At 36.5% G+C, this 19104-nt stretch overlaps 1 protein-coding gene across 3 annotated transcripts in view; it reads left to right on the forward strand.

Annotated features, from left to right (window-relative positions):
- The window catches only part of ADK (adenosine kinase), a 539444-nt gene that overhangs the window by 169260 nt on the left and 351080 nt on the right, over nucleotides 1–19104 (forward strand). For all 3 annotated transcript variants that reach the window (XM_080687589.1, XM_080687591.1, XM_080687590.1), the window contains exon 4: nucleotides 10278–10356. In XM_080687589.1, coding sequence (XP_080543715.1) covers nucleotides 10278–10356 — 79 coding nt within the window. The remainder of the gene's footprint in view (nucleotides 1–10277; nucleotides 10357–19104) is intronic.

Raw genomic sequence — 19104 nt, forward strand, 5'->3', positions numbered from 1 at the left:
TAGTTCAAGATCAGACACAATCACTCCTGAAAAGAAAAAGTCTAACGCACAGGTCTCAGACTTGTGTTTTGGACATAGAGCAGGATCAGGCAAGCCCTCTTTTCAATATGTTGTCCCCAGTCTATTCTAGTTAGCCCTGTTTTTTGCCCTGTAAGGAGCTTGTCCAGTAGGAGCCCTGAGCTTTGTCCTGTACTTAAGAGCAAGGAATCTCACTAGAAGAGAGATACATAAATGGAAAAGGAGGTGACAAGAAATGACGTAAGACAATAGCTTTGGATTGTGTTGGATTAATTGGACATATCAGTAGTAACCCCCAAATCAAATGATTTCATAGACATAAACTTTATCTTCTGAGAAAATTTTCACGGAAGTATTACAAATAAAAGTGTGTTATATATGCAACATATCCCAAAATGATTTGAAATAACTAAATATTTATGTATCTACAGAGAAAGGAAAAACCTGCAAAAATTGGTGAATCTTGGCAAAAATGTACAGGTGTTCTCTTATTCTTGCAGCCTTTACATACTTTGAAACTAATTTCAAAATCCAAAGTTTAAAAATGAGTCACTAAAATTCAAAATTTGTGTCTTAGAAAATTGGGATAATTGTTTTTATCTTTAGGATTATTTTTAGTTTCAAATGTGGTTTATGTATGTCTCTGTGTGTCCATATTTATGTCTTTCTGTGTAGGTAGAGATGTACATATGTATATACATAAATGTGGAGAGGGAGAGGTAGTTTTTTGGAATTTCCTTAATTGGTTACCTAGATAGTGTGTGTGTGTGTGTGTGTGTGTGTGTGTGTGTGTGTATGTATTTAATAAATTAGATATATTGAGGTATAACCTATGTGAAGTGAAATTTATTTTTTATGTGTAAAATTTTGAGTTTGCACAAGTGTATACAGTTTGTGTAACCAACACCAAAATAGAATATTTCCATTGCCCCTCAAATTCACATTTCTTTTTTTTTAATATATTTTATTGATTTTTTGCAGAGAGGAAGGGAGAGGGATAGAGAGTTAGAAACATCGATGAGAGAGAAACATCAATCAGCTGCCTCCTGCACACCCCCTACTGGAGATGTGCCCGCCACCAAGATACATGCCCTTGACCAGAATCTAACCTGGGACCCTTCAGTCTGCAGGCCGACGCTCTATCCATTGAGCCAAACCAGTTAGGGCTCACATTTCTTTTTAAATATATATATTTTATTGATTTTTTACAGAAAGGAAAGGAGAGGGATAGAGTTAGAAACATCAATGAGAGAGAAACATCAATCAGCTGCCTCCTGCACACCCCCTACTGGGGATGTGCCCGCAATCAAGGTACATGCCCTTGACCAGAATCGAACCTGGGACCCTTGAGTCTGCAGGCTGATGCTCTATCCACTGAGCCAAACCGGTTAGGGCCACATTTCTTTATAGTCAGTTTCTTCTCTACCCTCAGCTGCTGGCAATCACTACTCTGATTTCTATCCCTATAGGTTACCTTACCCAGAATGTCAAATGAGTGGGATCATATTTTATGCAGCCCTTTTATGTCTGGCGTTCTTTAACATAACCTAATATTTCTGTGATTCAGTCATGTTCTTGAATGTATTGGTTGTTTCTTTTCATTGCTTAATAGTATTCCTTGTATGAATGTACTACAATTTGTTTATCCATTTACTAATTGAGGAATATGTAGGTTGTTTGAAGTGTTTGGTGATTATAAATAAGGCTTTTATAACCTGTCATGTGCCTGAGTTGTCTGATAACTACAGGTTTAATTTTTAAAGAAATTGCCAAATTATTTTCTAAAGAGGCTGTACCATTTTTTATTTTTATTTTATGAGCATCCTTTTCAGCACTTAGTATTGTCAGTTTTTTAAGTCATTCTAATGGATATATGTCCTTATGGTTTTAATTTGGATTTCCCTAATTAGTAATGATGTTAAAAATCTATGCTTATTTGTCATCTGTATCTTTTCTTTGTTACTATTAATTTTGCCCAATTTTTTATTTTGAGAGTTCTCGATAATATTCTGGATAGTATAACCTTCTCAAAGTTAATAATTATAGTAAAAAGTATTTCTATAACAATAAGTCTATTTTAAAAATAGTTGATCAATTATGTTTAAGTCAGAAATTATGAACAGTGCTTTAGTATCCTTAATCGCTAGAATCACTATGACTATTCAGACTGTATATCATAGGATGTCAGACTTGTCAGTTTTTCACATTTATATAACTTTGCCATTTGTCTTGCTGATTTATGGGTAATTCACGTAAGGTTTAAAAAGGTATTTTGGAATAAATTATTTAACCAAAAACCAAATGAAGATAGGAATTAAAAATGCTCTAGATTTTAAAACCTTTAAATCTTACAAATTAAAGTAAACCATACTTGGCCCCAGATTATGGGAGTAAGACTTACTTTTTCATTCAGATCCTTATGTGTGGATCTCAGTCAGTGGAATTAAGAGTCCTGTGATTATTTTTCTAAAGTATGGTAACTATACATGGTTATATTAGCATCTTCTAACAAATACTGTTTTTTTCTTTTTATTGAATTTATTGGGTGACACTGGTTAACAATATTATACAGGTTTCAGGTGCACAATTCCATAACACAACATCTGTACACTGTATTGTGTGTTCACCACAAGTCAGGTCTCCTTCCATCACCATTTATCTCCCCTATTCCTTCTTCTACTTCCCCCCATGTCCCTCCCTCAGGCAATTACCACACTTGTCTGTGTCCATGAGTTTTTTCCTCTCATTTTTAAATTTTTTTACTCAACCCTTCAACCTCTGCCCTGAATTCCCCCCACCCCCACCCTGGACATCTGTCAGCCTGCTTGCTATCTATGAGTCTGTCTCTATTTTGCTTGTTAGTTCATTTTGTTCATTAGATTCCACATATGAGTGAAATCATATGGTACTTGTCTTTCTCTGACTGGCTTATTTCACTTAGCATAATGCTCTCCAGATCCATCCGTGCAGTTGCAAAGGGCAAGATTTCTTTCTTTTTTACCACTCAGTAGTATCCCATTATGCAAATGTACCACAGCTTTTTTATCCACTTCTCTACTGATGGACACTTGAGCTGCTTCCAAATCATGGCTATTGTAAATAATGCTGCAATGAGCATAGGGACACATATGTTCTTTCAAATTAGTGTTTGTTTGGGTAAACTCCCAGAAGCAGAATCACTGGATCATAAGACAGTTCTATTTTTAATTTCTTGAGGTAAACTCTATACTGCTTTCCACAGTGGCTGCACCAATCTGCATTCCCACCAACAGTGCACAAGAGTTCCCTTTTCTCCCCGTCCTCGTCAATACTTGTTGTTTGTTGATTTAATGATAGCCATTCTGATAGATGTGGGGTGATATCTCATTGTGGTTTTAATTTGCATATCTCTGATGACTAGTGACACTGAGCAGTTTTTTCATATGTCTATTCGCCATCTGTATGTCCTCTTTGGAGAAGTGTCTATCCATTGCACATTTTTTTTGGGATTATTTGGGAGGGTTTTTTTTTGGTGTTGAGTTATATAACTTCTTTATAACTTTTGGATATTAAGCCCTTATCAGATATATCGGTGAATTTATTCTCCCATTCAGTGGGTTGTCCTTTGATTTTGTTTATGGTTTCCTTTCCTGTGCAAAACTTTTTAGTTTAATGTAGTCCATTTGTATATTTATTTTATATTTTTTTTGCCTGAAGCTATATAACAGAAAAAATAACCCTGGTCAGGTAGCTCAGTTGGATAGAGTATTGTCCTGATACGCCAAGGTTGTGGGTTTGATCTCCAATCAGGGCACATACAAGAAGCAACCAATGAATGCATAAATAAGTGGCACAACAAATTGATGTTTCTTTCTCTCTCTCTCTCTCTCTCTCTCTCTCTCTCTCTCTCTCTCTCTCTCTCTCTCTCTCTCTCTCTCTCTCCCCCCCCCCCTCCCTGCCTGCCTGCCTGCCTGCCTCCCTCTCATCAACCAGTAAAACTTTTCCTATGAGAAATGTCCACGATTTTAGTGCCTGTGTTCTCTTCTAGGGTTTTTATAGTTTTGAGTCTAACATTTAAGTCTTTAATCTATTTTGAGTTTTTGTGTAGTAAGAAGGTGGTCTGTTATCTATCCAGTTTTCCCAGCACCATTTATTGAATAGACTGTCTTTACCCCCTTGTGTGTTTTTGCCTCCATTGTCAAATATTGACCATAAAGGCATGGATTTATTTCTGGGCTCTCTATTCTGTTCCATTGATCTATATATTTTTTAAAATTTATTGTATTTATTGGGGTGACTGGTTAATAAAATTATCATCTGTATATTGTATTGTGTGTTTACCCCCTCCAGTAAATTCTGCTTTCACCACCATTTATTCCCTCTTCTGTGTCTGTTTTTATGCCAGTACCATGCTGTTTTGATTACTATGGCCTTGATATCAGGTAGCATAATTCCTCCAACTTTGTTCTTATTTCTCAAGATTGCTGTTGCTATTCATGATCTTTTGTGGTTCCATATAAATTTTTAAAATATTTACTCTTAATAATTCTGTGAAATATGCCATTGTTATCTTGATAGAGATTGCATTGAATCTATAGGTTGCTTTGGATAGCATGAACATTTTAATGATTTCAATTTTTTCTACCTGTGAAATTGGTATATGCTTTCACTTTATTGTATCTTCTTTGATTTTTTTCTTCAGTGTCTTATAATTTTCTGAGTGCAGGTCTTTTACATTCTTGGTTAAATTTATTATTAGGCATTTTCTTCCTTTTTGAAGCAATTCAAGGAAATTGAATGCCAAGAAATTCTGAATTAAACTCCAGTGACACTTTTATTTAAAAGTTATCCTTAATAAAAATGGTTTCATTTTCAAGGGGGGAATAAATGGTGATGGAGAGACACTTGATTTGGGGTTGTAAACACAATACAGTATACAGATGATGTATTGTAGAATTGTGTACCTGAAACCTGTATAATTTTATTAACCAACGTCACTCCAATAAATTCAGTTAAAAATTTCTATATTTGATCATTTGATCTGATACCTTTTCTTGTGCACAGTACCACTCTGAGGAGGTTACTGTGTTTCCAGAGATTTAATACTAAACCAGGATCAAAGACTAGTATTTAGTCACTGTTTTGCCTACCACATTAGTGTTTGAAACCTTCTTCACTTCCCTGTATTTCACTTTTCTTATAAAAAACAAAGCATAAATATAGATACAGATAGATAGATAGCCATCATATTAATTGTCAGGAATTCTAAATTGTTGTTAGGTATTTAGTAATATGTGATATGAGAGTGGAAAGCATTACTTAGAATTTAAATTCCCCTATACACTATCAGAATAAATATTAAAACTTCTTTAGAAGTATACAGTATATTGTTTTTTGCTTTTTTTCCCATAAGATTAGTCCACAAGAAATTCTGAATTAAACCCCAGTGATATTCACTTTTATTTAAAAGTTACCCTTAATAAAAATGCTTTCACTATAAATTGAAATAAGCACATGATTGAATTGTAGGAAATTAAAGGGAACAAATCTTGCCTCATTGCAATAAATTCCCTAAGCGGAAATTTTTTTTAAAAAAAATATATATTTTTTAATTTTAGAAAGGGAGAGAGAGAAACATCTATGATAACAGAGAACCATGGATTGGCTACCTCCTGCATAGGAATCGAGCCTGCAATCCGGGCATGTGCCCTTGATTGGAATCGAACCCAGGACCCTTCAATCCGCAGGCCAATGCTCTATCCACTGAGCCAAACCAGATAGGGCTGGAAATGTTTTTGGTTTGTCATTCAACCATTTAGGATTTTTCTTTGTTGCATATGATTTTTCTTCTATCCTGTATCTCCTTTTCAAACACCATCCAACTAGTCATCCGAACTATAAACCTCAGAATTGTCATTCCTTTGCCATATCTTTCATTTGCAGCTATTTATCACATGCTATGTCTTTAACATCAGAAATGACTCCTTAGCTTGATCAGTTTTCTCCAGCTGTTAGCTCAGTATCTGATCTTTGGTATGAACTATTCTAGTCAGGTGATCTACCTCTTTTTTATTATTTTTAATTTTTTATATAAGTATAGTTGGTCTACAATATTATGTTTGTTATATTAATTTCAGGTTTACAATAGTGAATTGACATATTTCCTTTCTTTATTCCACCGTGTCCTCCAAATAGTGCTATCATCATTTAAAAACAAACCAGCTGCCTTTCACACTAGTAGTAAACAGATTTTAATAATTACTAGTTGTCTACTGAATAATGTCTAAATTTATTAGCCTGGCAGAGAGAATAACCTACCTTTTCTTTGTCAGTTTTTACTACTTTTATTTTGACCCACATTTTAGTCTGTTTAACCTGTTACTATGAATATGTCATGTCTTTTTTATTTACCCTCCTGAATAATTTTTCCTCCCTATCTGTCAAATTCCAGTTCCAGATGTTAAACTTTCCTTGCCTGTTTCATTCAGAATCACTTACTTTTCTGCTTTGTGTTTTTTGTTTGACTTTGTTCTATATATATTGTTCTTTTTAAATAATTGTATGGAAAGTTGCTGTGTTCTTTCATTATAAAATGAAGTATACTTAAAAATGTTTTTATTACAAAACAGTTTATGTGCTTATTACAGAGACAATCAATACATTTATATAAGATTCATAATTGCTTCTAATTTGGAGCTAACCACTGTTAACACCTTGGTTGTAATCTTCCTGGTTCTTTTTGGTACACGTGTATACTAGGTAATTTTGTTTGCAATATACATATGTATATTGTAATTTTGTTGCATTGCATTGTGTAAATATTTTCATAACTTAAGATTTCTAAATTGAAATATATGGAAAATACCTATCAATAGTAGATACAGGTCTATGACATTTAAAAAATTAAAGTCTTTAGTTAAAGCAATACTAACACAGAGAAAATTAATCATACTGAAAATTAAACACTTCTCTTTGAAAACTTTCAGTTTGGGGAAATGGACCTACCAGGCCATTCATCAGGATTTATCAGGTCACTATTTTTTTTCTCTATGCAATTAAGATTGCAGGTCCTTATCTCTGCACTAAGGCAAGAAGAGGGGAGAAAAATAGTCATTATCCACAAATAATAATTATGTCTACACTGTAAAAAGAGATAAAACATTAGAATTAATTAGAGGTGTTATGAACTTGGCTAAATAAAATTTTGATATAAATAATTATATTTCTAAATACCAGCAATAAATAAAAATTATGTTTACACAGTATTAAAACAATAGTATTAAAACATAGGAAGTATGTAGCAGTAACTCTAGTAATAAAAGATATACAGGATTTATGGCAAGAGTACAAAACTTATTTGAGATATAAAATACCTAATTAAATATACTGTGATCATGGATTGGACAATTCAGTATTGGAAAGATACCACTTCTGTGTGTGTGTATGTGTGTGTAACTAATGCAATCCTGTACAAAATTTTTTTAGAAATTGATGTTTAGTTTGTGTGGAGATGCAAAAGAACCCAAAATAGTCATAGCACTCATGAAGAGCAAGGTGAAGGCACTTCTCCTTTTATTAAGACTTAAAGCAATAATAAGACAAAATGGAGTTTGTGCAGTGATAGACATACAGATTCAGAGTCAAAGTAAAGAATGGTCTATCTATCGGTGGTGGTTACATAGGCGTTCACTTTATAAATACACTGGAGGCCCAGTGCATGGATTCGTGTACTGGTGGGGTCCCTCTGCCTGGCCTGCACCCTCTCGCAATTCGGGACCCCTTGGGGCTGTCGGGGAGCCGGTTTTGGCCTGATCCCCACAGGCCAGGCTGAGGGACCCCACCGGTGCACGAATCTGTGCACCAGGCCTCTAGTATGCATACAAGATCTTTGGTTAATCTCTTCCCCCCGTCCCCCTTTCCCTCTGAGATTCATCAGTCTGTTCCATGTTTCCATGCCTGTGGTTTCTGTTCCTGCGTTGAGTGTCTGCCCCCTGGTGGTCGGTGTGCATCATAGCTACCAGCCAGCCAGTCGACCAGTAGCTTAGACTTTTATATATATATAATATATATATATATACATACACACACACACACACACACACACACACACACACACACACTGCATGGTGACGTTTGGTCAGCGGTGGACTGCATTTATGCAGTGTTACCATCTATACTAATAAAAGGCAATATGCAAATTGGTCACGATGCCCTCACAGTAACAATCAAACAGCAGGCTGCATGGGGTGACCAGGCCGGCAGGGGGGTTGCGATGGACGACCAAATGACTGACCAGCAGGCTGTGTGGGGTGACCAGGGGGGTAGTTAGGGGTGACCAGGCTGGCAGGCAGAGGTGGTTAGGGGTGATCAGGCTGGCAGTGGGGGGCAGTTAGAGGCGATCTGGCAGGCAGGCAGGTGAGCAGTTAGGTGCCAGCGGTCCCGGATTGTGAGAGGGATGTCCCAGATTGGAGAGGGTCCAGGCTGGGTTGAGTGGACCCCGCCCCCCCCCCCCCCCCCCCCAGTGCACAAATTTTGTGCACCTGGCCTCTAGTAAGATTATAATGGAGCTGAATTTCCTGTAAGAAATGGGAGAATATGCCATTCAGGAGGATTTTTTTTCCCTCTGAGAGGAGAAATAATCAGTGGGGTTTAACAATAGATTCCTTCTCACTAATAGCACCACATTTTGAATGCAGATTACATCCCAATCAGTGAGCTACTGACCTGTTTCAGCAGAGGAGCTGGTCCCCCCAGTGGAGAATCCTTTCTTGCCTCTTCTAGCCTTTGATGGGTGTTGGCTTACATTTAGGACCACATCACTCTATCTCTGTCTCCGTCTTCACTTGCCCTTCTCCTCTGTGTCTTCTCTTCTGTCTGTTATAAGAAGATTTGTCATTGGATTTAGGGCCCACCCAAGGTAAGAGAGGGAGGATCTTATCTCAAGATTCCTAATTATATCTGTAAAGACTCTTTTTCTAAATGAGGTTACATCCACAGGTTCTGGGGATACATATCTTTTTGGAGACCACCATTCAACCCACTACAAATGTGATCCAAAACCTTCGGAGGAATTAGCTTTTCAAAGTGGAAGGACCTCAAATGAACCTAGAAATTGATCACTCTCTGTTTACTTTGTCCATTCTCCCCCTTTCTCCTCCAATCTCTAATGTTACTCTTAGCTGTTACCTAGTTAATAAAGTAATTAGAGGAGAACTTCCTGTGATTACCCAAATCATCCACCTATATGTATCTGTGTCCCATGTACTTTGCTTTTCTACTGTTATTACATTAGTACTGTTAGTGGTAGATAAATATTGCTGTGAAAGTTCTGAGCAGGTTTGCTAATTGTGTTCATTGGCATCTCAGGTTTTACAGATGGAATCCCAAGGCAACTGGAATATGGGACTGGCTATAACTCCATTTTCTCTACCCCAAACCTAACCATCTATGAATTTATCTTTTTTTATATACATATATTTTAAAGTTCTGTAAAATGTTTCACTTGAATAGCAGGACCTACTATACTTTAAGTTTAGAAAATATTTTCAAGACTGAAATCTTCTTGAATATTCTGCTCACATCCTAGAGACATGTAGTAGGTCATAATAACTTGTGATCCACTTTAGTAAATGCCATTTAATGTGACCCTTATTCTAATCAGTGTCCAAAGTCCCCTGGCTGAGGGTGTGTAATAAGAGGGGTGTACATGGATCATCTTGTATGAAGAGTTACATATATATTGACTATGTATGTATTTTCCTGAAGAGAAGTTAGCTTTTTTCAGATTCCAAAATAATGAGGTATCAAAGCTTAAATCATCTCTCTCTGTGCCTTTATTCGTCAAATACAGAAATTGTCACCAAGCAACTTGCCTATAATCATACAATCCAATGTAGTTTCCTGATTCTTTAAATTATAAATCCTTAGTCCTAATGATATCTAAAACTTTTCAAACTTATTAGAATATACATTTATAAGGGTTTTAGAGAGCAACACTTAATGCAGGAAAATATGCATTGCTTATCATTATGAATTTTTATTTCTAACTTTAGTTTAATAATGAAAAGCCTATATATTTTAAATTCTTATAGTTGTACTTTATATAATAAATTTCTTCAGTTTGGGTAGTAGCAAAGTTTTTTATACAATATTTTTATTTATGCATCATAATTATATAATTAAAAAATTCCAATAATTGCAATTTAATGCGCTTCTAATCAGAAATTTGCATTGTGACAACTGACATATGCTAACTTACTTCTACTGTGGTTTTCTTTCAGGTTTAATGAACTTGTAAAAAAATTCAAAGTCGAATATCATGCTGGTGGTTCTACCCAGAATTCAATTAAAGTGGCCCAGGTTGGTTCTTTTTAAAGTTTTAAAGAAATGGATTCAAAATTATTCTAGACTTTTGGTCATTGCATAATTGTTCCAATCTATATTTTGTTGCTATAGAATAGTTCTGTTAGTTCTGAATTAGGATTTTAGCAGTCATTTTCCATCTAATCAACAAAAGTTACTTTAATTGGTATTTCTTTGGTTATTGGTAAGTTTGCACATCTTTAATGTGTTTATTGTTTATTTACACTTTTTCTTAACTGTCAAATTCTTTGACTATTATTTTTTAAATGTTCATGTTACTGGTTTGTAGAAATTCCTCATTTGATATCTTTTTATCCTATAAATTGAAAGTATTATTTGTACTTTAACTCTTCTAGTGGCTTTTACTGTGCCGAAGTGTTTAGTTTTTTTAATATAATTAAACTTTATGGCTTCTGCACTTCATATAGTGCTTAGAAAGGACATTTCTACTTAGCTCAGGTTAACAGAAAAAGGATAATGTATTAGTTCGCTCAGGCTGCCGTAATGAAATACCATGGACTGGATGGCATAAAGGAGAAATTTATATTCTTATAGTTCTAGAGGTTTAAATCCAAGATCAAAGTTCCATCAGGGCTAGTTTTTGGAGAGGTCTCTTTCCTGCCTTGTAGATGGCTGCCTTCTTACTGTGTTTTTACATGACCTTTATTCTGTGCCCACATGGAAACAGACATCTTTTGTGTTTCTTCCTCTTATGTAGACACCAGTCCTATTGGATAAGGGCCCTACCCCTAGGGCCTCATTTAACTTAATTATTGCCTGAAAGGCCCTATCTCCATAGGGCTTCAACATATGAATTTCAGGGTGGGGACTCAATTCTGTCCATAACAGATACCTTTTTTAAAGCCTCAGTCTATCAAAACACATTCTACTACCTCTTCAGTTGTTTCTCTTTCTGGATCTGGGAGACTGTTAGCTGTTCACTAATAAATTCTCTCCTTCTTTGAGCATTTTCATCAATCTCTATCTTTCCAAAGTTTATTACTTACATAATTAATATCATGACCTCATTGGATTTCTGGCTGATATTGTTCTCATTAATAAAATAATCATTGTCCAACTGTTATTATTTTACAACTTTTATAATACTTTATGTTCATTGTAACAATGTACTCTAGTAATACTTTATTTATTCCTATCTTTAGCAAGGAAATAAATGGAATTCAAAGTTTTGAGTGGCTCATCCAATATTTTTACTTTATTAGTGATATTTTTGTAGTTGACCTAATTGCCAGACTAGCAGTCTTTCTTTCATATCATAGGGAGAGCAATTCAGTTCAGATCAGCTCAGCCAATATGTACAAGAAATGTTCCTTTTTGTTTTTCCTTTTTCTCCCTTTATTCCTTGTCACTTATTAAATTTCTACTGTGTGCCCGGTAGTCTATTAGATGTTGGTGATGCAAAAGCTAATAATCTACTTGGCCCACACTGTTGAAGCTTTTATTGTAGTGAAAATGTATTTGGGAAAAGGGGGTATTGGGGTGGGGAGAGAGAATTATAAACTCTTAAGTATAATATAATGTTGTAGGAGCAACCCTCTTTATCCCTAGAAGACAAACAAACAAATTTATAAGAACCAGAATAAAAATATATCAGTAGTCACATGATATATATGTGATTTATTCAGTTTCTGGAAACTTGAAGGCAAAACTGTGTATCTTCCTAGGTACACCTCCAATGTGATGTTCTATTCCTAGTTGAATCACAATAATTCAAATTCTCATTTTCTCAGTAGGATTTTTATCTCATGTCCTAGATTTTAGGAAGTTTTACATTTGAACTAGGAAAACAGAGATACTCTGAATAGCAGTGTTTCTCTACCCAACTTGAACCCCACTCCCCACTATAAGACTGGTTTATCAGTCTGTTTCCTAAGATTTTTTTTTCCAAAAGTTTTTGTGGAACCTTTCAGAGATTGTCATAAGGAGGCAAGGGTAATGTTAGATTTGTTCTAGATTTTTTGGCTTTAAAGGCAGAGCAGTTCTCCTTTTTTTCTGTTTTGTATATTAGCTTTTAAAAGTTTTACTGCCCACCACCTACCCATTAGGATCGTTTCTATCACATAAACATAAAATACCAAGTGTTGGCAAGGATGTAGAGAAATTGGGGACCTGTATACTGTTTGTGGGAGTGTAAAATTGTGTAGCCACTATGGAAAACAGTGTGGGCATTTCTCAGACAATTACAAATAGAATTACTGTCTGATCCAGTGATTCCACTTTTGAGTATGTTATGGACTGAATGTTTGTGTCCACATATTGAAGCCCTAACATCCAATATGATGGTATTTGGAGATGGGGCCTTTGAGAGGTTATTATGGCTAAACAAGATCATGACAGTCCCCTTATAAGAAGAGACACCACAAAGCTTGCTCTCTCTTTGTGTCTCTCCCTCTCCCCTTTTTCCTCCCTTCCTCTCTGCCACATGAGGATAGAGTGTTCTCACTAGGATCTGAACCAACTACACCTTGATCTTGGATTTCTCAACCTCCAGAACTGTTAGAAATAAATCTTCTATTGCTTTAAGTGATCCAGGTTATGATATTTTGTTATGGCAGCCTGAGCAGACTAAGACAGGTTCCATACTCAAAAGAATTAAAAGAAGCATTATTCACAATCACCCGAGGTGTCCTTCATTGGATGAATGAATAAACAAAATGCGTGTGTGTATGTGTACATATACCCATATATGTATGTGTATATGTAGACACAATGGAATATTATTCAGCCTTAGAAAGGAAAAAAATTCTGACATACTACAGACCTGTAAGAATCTTGAAGGCATTAATGCTAAGTGAAATAAGCTAGTCATGAAGTACTTAGAGTAGTCAAATTCATAGAGCTGGAAAGTAGAATGGTGGTTACCAGGGGGTGGCAGGAAGGGGAAATGCAGAGTTACTGCCTAATGGGTAGAGTTTCAGTTTTACAAGATGAAAAGAGTTCTAGAAATGGATAGTAGTGCTGGTTGTAAACAATGTGATTATAGTTAATGCCACTGTACTTGTATAATTAAACATGATTAAAAAGGTAAATTTTGTGTTATGTCTGTTTTAGCACAATAAAAAATAAAAAATAGATTCTAGAAATGCTTCAGCGGGGAATGATATCAGCCTGATGCATTTATAGATTTCATTTGCTTATTCAGCAATCAGCGAGGCAACATAACGAGAGTATGGGCTTGATCTTGGGATCATGAGAGTCCATTAGAACTGGGTTTAAGTTCAATCTTTGTCCACTTTACTGGCTGATCAATTTAGTCAACTTTTTGGGGCCTTTCATATATAAATATGGGGTTAAAAGCTTACCTCAGATGGATGTTGTAAGGATTAATGAGATAATGAATGTTAAAAAAAATTACACTACTTTTTAAAAGAAGTTTGGAAACCACTAATGTTGAAGGTCACCGCCCCCCCCCCCCCGACACACACACACACACACACACACACACACACACACACACACACCCTTTTTTTTTTTTTTTGAGTTTTCTTTACTTTAACAAAACTACATTTACCCATTCATGGACAGTACAACCACCAGGTTTGGATGTCATCCACTTAAAAATATTTATTTCAATCTAGCCCTCAATTGAACATCTTGTTTAGCTTTTCAGTCCTTCTAATATTTTGAGAGTACTTTTCCTTTCCATCTGATTGATGAGCCAACTTCATAATTGCCAAATTCTAATTTATGACTAGGATAACCACACAGTTTGAAAAATATTCTTTTAGAAGGAGAATTTCTCAGATTTTCATTGGCAGTCATTAATAGGAAGAACTGATTCCATTGTACGTAAAGCAGATTGTGCATCGTACATTGAACATCTGCTATGTTTTAGTGATTGTGTTAGGTAATAACTGGTAACCTAAGCTGTCCTGTCTAAATTTTGAGTAAAGTCTGAAAAAAGTATTTAGAGCCTTAGAGGTAACAATCCTAAAATAGTCTTGGTTGTATCTAATGTGGTGAATGAATGAGGACATTGAAATTGGCTTAAAGCTGTCTAAAAAGTCTAGGCAAATACAATACAAAGGAGCTGACAGGGACAGCCCATTAGGGATGGTGCTGGGTTTTGTTAATGTTAGTATGTTTGATTGGATGTTTTGAGGTCATTGCCTTCTTTTCTTAATTATTTGAATTATCCTTCACCCCAGAAAACAACTGGATTACAGCTTTCCATTTTCTCTATTACTCTAGATTATTGAAGAAGCAAATATTGGACAAAAATATTAGTGCAATAGAAGTATACTAGTTGAGTGTCTGTGAACTGTATATCTAAAATAGAATAAGATCCATAAGAAGATAAGAATCCAGTCATCATTCAAGTTTTCATATATCATTTAATTCTACAAATTTTGTTGCTATATACAATGTGTAATATGTGTTTTCTGTAATATGTATTTTGAAAATACTAAATTCTTATAGAAAGATAAAAACAAACAGAATGGATGAAATTCATAGATAGTAAATGGGTAGCTTATAAGAATTAGGCAAAACTCACAGGCTATTATAAGTTTAGATAATAAATAAGCAGCTAGTTTGGGAAACAGGCAAACTTGACAAGATGTGTTAAATATTAATAGCAAGTAAGTTTGTAACCTTTAAGACTGCTAAAAATAACATAAAGAAAAACTGTGTTGTAACAAACAGGATTATTATTCATAGATAGAACAGAATGGAAAGACCATATCATGATCATGTACCACTGGACTGACAGTTATATCACCTTCAAATAGATCACTCATTAGCGACAGTATGTTCTAATTCTGGCCCCACATGCCCTGTACCCAGGAAAGGAAATTAAAACTATGACTATTCAGCTTGCTATTTCCCAAGCTTTAACATCCTTGCTTTTGAATCTCTCCCAGAAAGCAAGTGAGTACACTTCTTTGTTCCTAAGCACTAGTTATGTGCCCCCTTCCTCATATTGTGACCCTATTTTCGTAACCACACCATCATTATCAGGAAAAGTTGATGAGCTGGAGAAGAGGCAGGACATTTGAACATTCAGGTAGCATGGTCCTTATAGTACTTGATTGCACCCTAAAGTATTAATTTACCCAGCTCTTTCTTTCGCTTCTTGCTATCTTTTAAGTTGATAAATCTGTGATTTCGTATCTTAATTTGGTTGGTAGGCCCTTTCTGTTCTGTGACCTCTAGGATAGCTTGCTTGCTTATGTACATGGAGGCTAACAGTGCTTCCAGGTAATTCCCCCATACCACACCAGGATAGGTTTCTCCTTGTTCAGTAGTTTAACAATAACTTACATGGTAGCTATGAAAAAATATGCAGAGACATTGAAAGGGAACATTATTTGAAAAAGTCATCATCTTTATGAAATATGAACTGAAAGTAATATGGAAAGTAAAGGTCAACACTTTTTACAATGCAGAGCCAATTCTTTCAGATCTTACCAACAATCATACTTGTTTTATTAAGTTATGTGGCAAATCATGTCAGCAAGAAACTGTTCCCATTAGCTTGTAGATATTTTGTTTTGTTAAATTGTGTTCTTTAAGATTTGAATGAAACCACAGGCAACATAAAATAAAATAATGTAGGTATCACATCCAAATATAATTCTAGACTTTTTTCATCTGCATATTTGACACAGTACAAATTTAAATTTTGGCAAATTCCATTCAGTGTAAACTTCTTAATGAAATAAAAAGCTATTATCTGCTAAATATCCTGCACACCTTGTATACCACAGTGGGGAAAGGGGGTGTGATCTGCTTACCTGTGATATTGATGCTTTCCTAGTGAACGTTTTGGTCACGTTTCAATTTTACCAAAATGTATAGATGTACTTAATGTGATTTTTTACTTTAAAGATATGGAGGGAGATAGCCTTCTTGGGCATGTGCCTAAACGATGGCTATAGTTGTTGCTGGACTTAGATAAGATGTTGGCAGTAAAATATTTTTTAAATGTGAGACAAGAAGAATGTCTTTGTCTCATTCAGTAATATATAAAAGATGAATATGGAGAAAAAGATTACAAACAAATTTGTATGCCATTTCTTCTAAAGTCTTGATGACATACATACAACAAACAAATGACTCATTTTTGTGTGTAGTATGATTGCTTTATAACTTAAGTGGGGGGAAAGGTCATCACAAAAAGGCAGGCAAGTTAAATAAGACTTCCTCAATTTCTTTACTAAAATTGTAACTTATTTGGAATCCAATTTTGACAGCACAATTTGAAATTACTAAGGTGCTTTGGAGTGTTTTGAAATGATGTTTATTTTAGAGACGGATAGCATATATAATGAAATCTATAAACAAAATCTATAAACATGATTGATAAAAAATTGGATACCAAAACAAGCATTTAGATTCAAGTTAGGTGGTTATTTTGTAGAGCTAGAAACTAATTCTTATAGATCTAAACTAGTGGCCCAGTGCACGAAATTCGTGCACATTAAAAAGGGATTACTTAGAGGAAATACTTTAATATTGCTACTTGCCCTTTCTCTATAATAGAAGTGTCAGAGATGAAAGAAAATTAGTAAAATGTATATGAAAACCTTCCTCCTGTCCGAGTCTGGGGCGCACTATGGGACCCAGAGTCAAGTCCCCGCCAACCCACATGCACCTCAAAATCGTGTGAGACCCAGACCCGTCCCTCCCCACCCCCCCATTGGGCTAGATCCAGACCCGCCCAGTCCCACCCTTGTCAAGCCCTGCCTGGCAGGGGGTGTAGCCTCAGGTCCCCTGGCCCGGCACCAGGACGGGGAGCATGGCCTGAGGTCCCCTGTCAAGCCCAGCCAGGCAGGGGGGCGCAGCCTCAGGTCCCCTGGCCTGGCGCCGGGGCGGGGGGCGCAGCCTGAGGTCCCCCAGCCTGATGCCAGGGCAGGGGGTTCAGCCTGAGGTCCCCTGTCAAGCCCTGCTGAGTGGGGGGTGCGGCCTGAAGTCCCCTGTTAAGCCCCACGGGGGCAGGGGAGGGTGAGGGTGTAGCCTCAGGTCCCTGCTGATTGCTTGTTAAGGTTCCTTATGGGAACTTGGCCTCAGCTGTGGGTGCAGCCATCTTTGTGACGGAGCATATTCCCTCTTTATTAGATAGGATACCAGCTGTTGCTAGTAAGTAAAATCCTAAGTAGTCTATGCTTAAATGCTTTGGTTGGAACAATACTTAGCTTGATGTCATCACATTTGGAGTAACAGCAAGAATGTAGACTTGATAAGAGCAGAGCTGTAAGTAAAAGTGAAATGTACATTTAACTATATTGTTTTACCACACATAAAAGAAGGATGTCCTAATGGGTCTAGTCCTAATGGTAATAGTTCAGAGAAATAGTATTGGAAAAGAAACACAAAGACTAAAAATATTATATTATTTCAAGGGACGAAAAGAAAAATGTTATTTTTTACTAAACATTGGTAATATGTGTTTAATCCAATTGTACATACTCTTCTTTTCAAAAATCTTACATTTATAATGTTAAGATAAGAATGCACATATGGCCTATAAAATTTAAATATCCAGTAAAGAGTTAAGAAAAGTTCAAATAAGTTGCTGTATGTATTGTAACAAAAGAAACATTAATAATAATGGTTAAATTTTCTCATACTTATTTATTTAATTAGTCCTACTTTTCATTATTAATAATTACTATCAACTATTTCTATTGTTTTGTTCAAATAATAGCATTTATGTAACAGAAAATAAATAATACAGAATCTATATATATATAAAAGCCTAAGCGACAGTTACGACCAGTCGCTATGACGATGCACTGACCACCAGGGGGCAGACGCTCAATGCAGGAGCTTCCACGTCCCTCCCCCTGGCTGGCCCCTATAGGCCCTGATCGGGACTGGGTGAGACAGCCCCGATCATCCCCAATCACCAGCCAGGCCAAGGGACCCCACCCATGCACAAATTCGTGCAGCGGGCCTCTAGTAATATATAATTTCAAATAAGTATGTGTTCGTTTGATTGGGCTGTCACAATAGTACCACAGACAAATTCCTTAAGCCAGAGGAATTTGTTTTCTTACAGTTCTGGAGGCTAGAAGCCCAAGATCATGGTGTCAGCAGCTTTGGTTCTTTTCTAAGTCCTCTCCCCTTGCTACTTCTTCACATTGTTTTTTCCTGTGCAGACCCCTGGTGTTGCTCTGTGTGTACTTATCTATTAACTAGAGGCCTGGTGCACGAAATTCGTACATGGGAGGGGGTCCCCTCAGCCCGGCCTGCACCCTCTCCAATCCGGGACCCCTTGGGGGATGTCCAACCCGCAGTCGGACATATCGGACATCTCTCTCACAATCCAGGATCGCTGGCTCCTAACCGCTCACCTGCCTGCCTGCCTGCCTGCCTGCCTGATCGCCCCTAACCACTCTGCCTGCCTAATCACCCCTAACCACTCTACCTGCCTAATCACCCCTAACCACTCTACCTGCCTGCCTGATCACCCCTAACCACTCTGCCTGCCTGCCTGATCACCCCTAACCACCTCTGCCTGCCTGCCTGATTGCCTCCAACTGCCTCTGCCTGCCTTCCTGATTGCCCCTAACTGCCTCTGCCTTGACCCCCACCACCGTGGCTTTGTCCAGAAGGACTTTCAGAAGACGTCCGGTCTAATTAGCATATTACCCTTTTGTTAGTATAGATAAGCATACCAGTCTTACTAGATTAGAACCCACCAAAAGGGCCTTATTTTAACTTAGTTACTTCTTTAGAGGCCCTCTCTATAAATACAGTTGCATTCTGAAATTCTGGGTG

Source organism: Plecotus auritus (assembly GCF_963455305.1).
Source record: "Plecotus auritus genome assembly, chromosome: 9".
Lineage (NCBI taxonomy): Eukaryota > Metazoa > Chordata > Mammalia > Chiroptera > Vespertilionidae > Plecotus > Plecotus auritus.